This window comes from Etheostoma spectabile, chromosome 18 (assembly GCF_008692095.1).
Source record: "Etheostoma spectabile isolate EspeVRDwgs_2016 chromosome 18, UIUC_Espe_1.0, whole genome shotgun sequence".
Classification (NCBI taxonomy): Eukaryota; Metazoa; Chordata; class Actinopteri; order Perciformes; family Percidae; genus Etheostoma; species Etheostoma spectabile.
The window spans coordinates 17,425,887-17,429,344 of record NC_045750.1 but is presented as its reverse complement, the minus strand read 5'-3'; the positions used below and the strand labels follow the sequence as shown (position 1 = coordinate 17,429,344).

The following is a 3,458-nucleotide window of genomic DNA, read 5'->3' as shown; positions in this document are numbered from 1 at the left end:
GCCTTTGGAACATTGGATGAATGGTTGCTGGGCAATGTAGATATTGCTTTAAAGATCAGCAACCCACTCAGATCAGGTATTCTGTCTATAATGGAGTGGGATGGAAATTTGTAAGTGACCCCAAACTTTTGACCGGCAGCGTACGATATTGTCAAACTAGTTCTTGGTAGGAATTGCCCTCATTTTAAAAGAACATGGCTGGAATGGAAGCCTGTGGAAACTAGTAAGCTTGTATTACTGTCCAGAGGGATCAATGACAGAGGAAGAAAAACACAGGTAAATGTCACAGGCTTTAGCTGTAACGTTAGCCACGTTCTGCAGTATTTTTCCCGGCCAGTACAGCAGTTTGTTTAGCTTTACAAGTATGGGGTGTGTCCGTGGTTATTTATCACTACTAGGTTCAACCAAACTGGTGTTTGGTTAGGACAACACTGATGTTTCCATGTTAGTGTGTTAACCAGTATGTTAAGAGCATAAGTCACGGGAGCACAGGACTATCATAATAACACAAAACAGAACTGCGCACACACTGCATTTTATAGCACTTTTCTAGTCAAGCGCTAAAGTGCTCATGTTATGCTTTTTGCACAAAGTCCCCCCCCCCCCCCCCCAAAGGCACTTACCATCTCCACCAGAAAACACTGTTACAAACTGCTCCAAACAGGCCAGTAAGGGCTGGACTACACTAGATGGAACAGAAGTGAGATGCCTCACTCTGTAGCTAAAACAGAGCGCTCAAAACACAGGGTGAAAAGAGGAGCTGCAACAAAAATATGTTTTTTGAAAATTAAACTATGTAAACCTAGGCTCTTATAACCTCTAAATACAATTATGACCTATGAACTTTTTTTTTTCTTTTTTTTTTTTTTTTCACATAATTGCAGTTTCTTTATTAACCGCATTTAATTGCTAACATTCGGTCTTAAGGTGTACGACTGGTAATTGTTGATTTTGTTTAGATATGACAAATTGTAATCATTTAAGTGATTATTGGTCAGACTGTATAGTTTTGTTATTATCTCAATTGTAAGTTGTTGGCACTTGACCCAATACACGTTCAGAGCAACAAAAATTACAATGGGGGATAGAGTTAGAAAAAATGTTCTATGATCATAAAGAGGCCTTGTTTACCTAGGCTATCTTTTATATTTTGTGTATTATCTGGGTCACGAGACAGTGATATATATACAAAAATATGTATCCTGGGATTGATTCAAAACTTTCATTTGGTTTCAAAAGTAATGCATCAAGCAATATTTTTAAATGTGAATTAAAGAGACAATTATATTGTTAATTGCAATTATTTCTGAGACAAATAATTGTACAGCATCATTTGGGATTGTGACAGCTCTAATCAGGGGCTTCGGACTGGGTGGGGAAAGGGGACCGAGTACCCAGGGCCAGGGACAGTATGCGAAAAATAATGTGTTTCTTTTTAAACATTAAAGCAGGTAAACATGTTCTTATACAAACACAAAATACAAGTTGCCCTTAATGGCCTTTGCCCTGTGTGTCTGTGTGCAGAACCAGACCCAGCAGCACCAGCAGACCACAGGTCAGACTCAGGCCCAGAACCAGCAGCAGACGGCAGCCCCGCAGGCTCCGTCCCAGCAGAACTTGGCCCAAACCAACGGCACTGGCGGAGCCACGGGGGCCACCGCCGGCGGCGGGTTACAACACGGCCAGGACCAGGGCCCCCCCAACAAGAAACCTCGGATTGGGCCCGCTGGGGCCTCCTCAGGCACTAGTCTTCTACAGTCAGAGTACCAGGTTGGTGGGATTTAAGTTGTTAGTCGGCTGTTGATATTCTTAATTTTTCTAATTGGCAACAACTGCCATTAAAAGACTCAAACAAACAGTGAAGTGTTGTGTGTTACAGCCTGATATCATAAAAACACATCAGTGAGCCACGCAATTGCACTGGCTGACATCACCATCATGAATACACACACTAGTTTATTTAGACTCAATCCCACATACAGCATCCTGCTGCTTAATCACATTTTTAACTCAAGTTGACTGGCCAAGCATTTTTTTATCGGCCACAATATTAAACTACATGTTTTTTTCTTAACCATCACTACAAAATGTTCTTGTGTGGGTCGCATGTCCTGCTGGTTTATCCCTGTTTTTATCGCGTAGGCTGGCGTTTCCATGTGTGCGTGTGTTTGCGTCAGTGTATGTTTATGTGTGCGTGTGCCAGCCCCCCCTCCTACTTTGGTACAAACATCTACCCAACATGCGACGAAAGCCCTCGCCCAAGGAAAATGTATCCGCATTTGGCGCTTGGCGAGTGTTAAAATACTCATTAGAGTACTAAATGTATCGTAGATTAATCTGCCGCTAAGAATAGTCCAGAACAAGTGCACTACTTTGTCCTGTTTGCTTGACAAAAACGACAGTGACCAGCTGTTTAGGTAATATTACAGATTAAAGAATGTTTGATTATTCAGAAAATAATTGACTGATGTTGTTACATGCAACTTTGTGAGCTTATAGATATTCATTTTGTCTTTACTGTCCTGTGGCTGTGTTGTAGCCTGCTAACGCTACAGATGGTGAACATTTCTTTGCACAGCATGTCAGCGGTGTAATCTACAGTATGTGTTTGGCAGCCTGTCGGCTAACAGATAGGAGCTGTGTGTTCTACATTGTCCTTTCCCACTCTGGCGCCCATTGTATCAGTGGCTCTTATCACGGGGCCAAAGAGAGGGAGGTATCTGAGTGATGGAGGGAGGCAGGTGAAATAAGAGCAGAGACCTGTCAATGAGTGTACTGCAGACTGATAGAGGTGACCTCTCTGTGTGAGTAGAAATACATCAAAGATACATGTGTATCTGTGTGTATATATATATATATATATATATATATATATATATATATATATATGTACATTCTTTATTTTCATGACTATTTACATTGTAGATTCTTACTGAAGGCATCAAAACTATGAATGAACACATGTGGAATTATATACTTAACAAAAAAGTGGTAAATAACTGAAAACATGTCCTATATTCTAGTTTCTTCAAAGTAGCCCCCCTTTGCTCTGATTACTGCTTTGCACACTATTGGCATTCTCTTGATGAGTTTCAAGAGGTAGGCACCTGAAATGGTTTCCCAACAGTCTTGAAGGAATTCCCAAAATGCTCTGCACTTGTTCGCCCCTTTGCCTTCACTCTGCGGTCCAGCTCACCCCAAACCATCTCAATTGGGTTAAGGTACGGTGACTGTGGAGGCGCAACACTCCATCACTCTCCTTCTTGGAAGTGTGTCTGGGGTCATTGTCCTGTTGAAAAATAAATGATGGTCCAACTAAACGCAAATTGGATGGGATGTTGCATGTTGCTGCAGGATGCTGTGGTAGTCATGCTGGTTCAATATGCCTTCAATTTGGAATACATCCCTAACATTGTCACCAGCAAAGCACCCCCACACCATCACACCTCCTCCTCCAT

The 3,458-nt window shown here is 41.7% G+C and overlaps 1 protein-coding gene across 4 annotated transcripts in view; it reads left to right on the top strand.

Moving 5' to 3' along the window:
• Nucleotides 1-3,458, top strand: part of cdk19 (cyclin dependent kinase 19) — a 72,635-nt gene that overhangs the window by 65,669 nt on the left and 3,508 nt on the right. For all 4 annotated transcript variants that reach the window (XM_032542448.1, XM_032542446.1, XM_032542445.1 and 1 more), the window contains one exon: nucleotides 1,525-1,770. In XM_032542448.1, coding sequence (XP_032398339.1) covers nucleotides 1,525-1,770 — 246 coding nt within the window. The remainder of the gene's footprint in view (nucleotides 1-1,524; nucleotides 1,771-3,458) is intronic.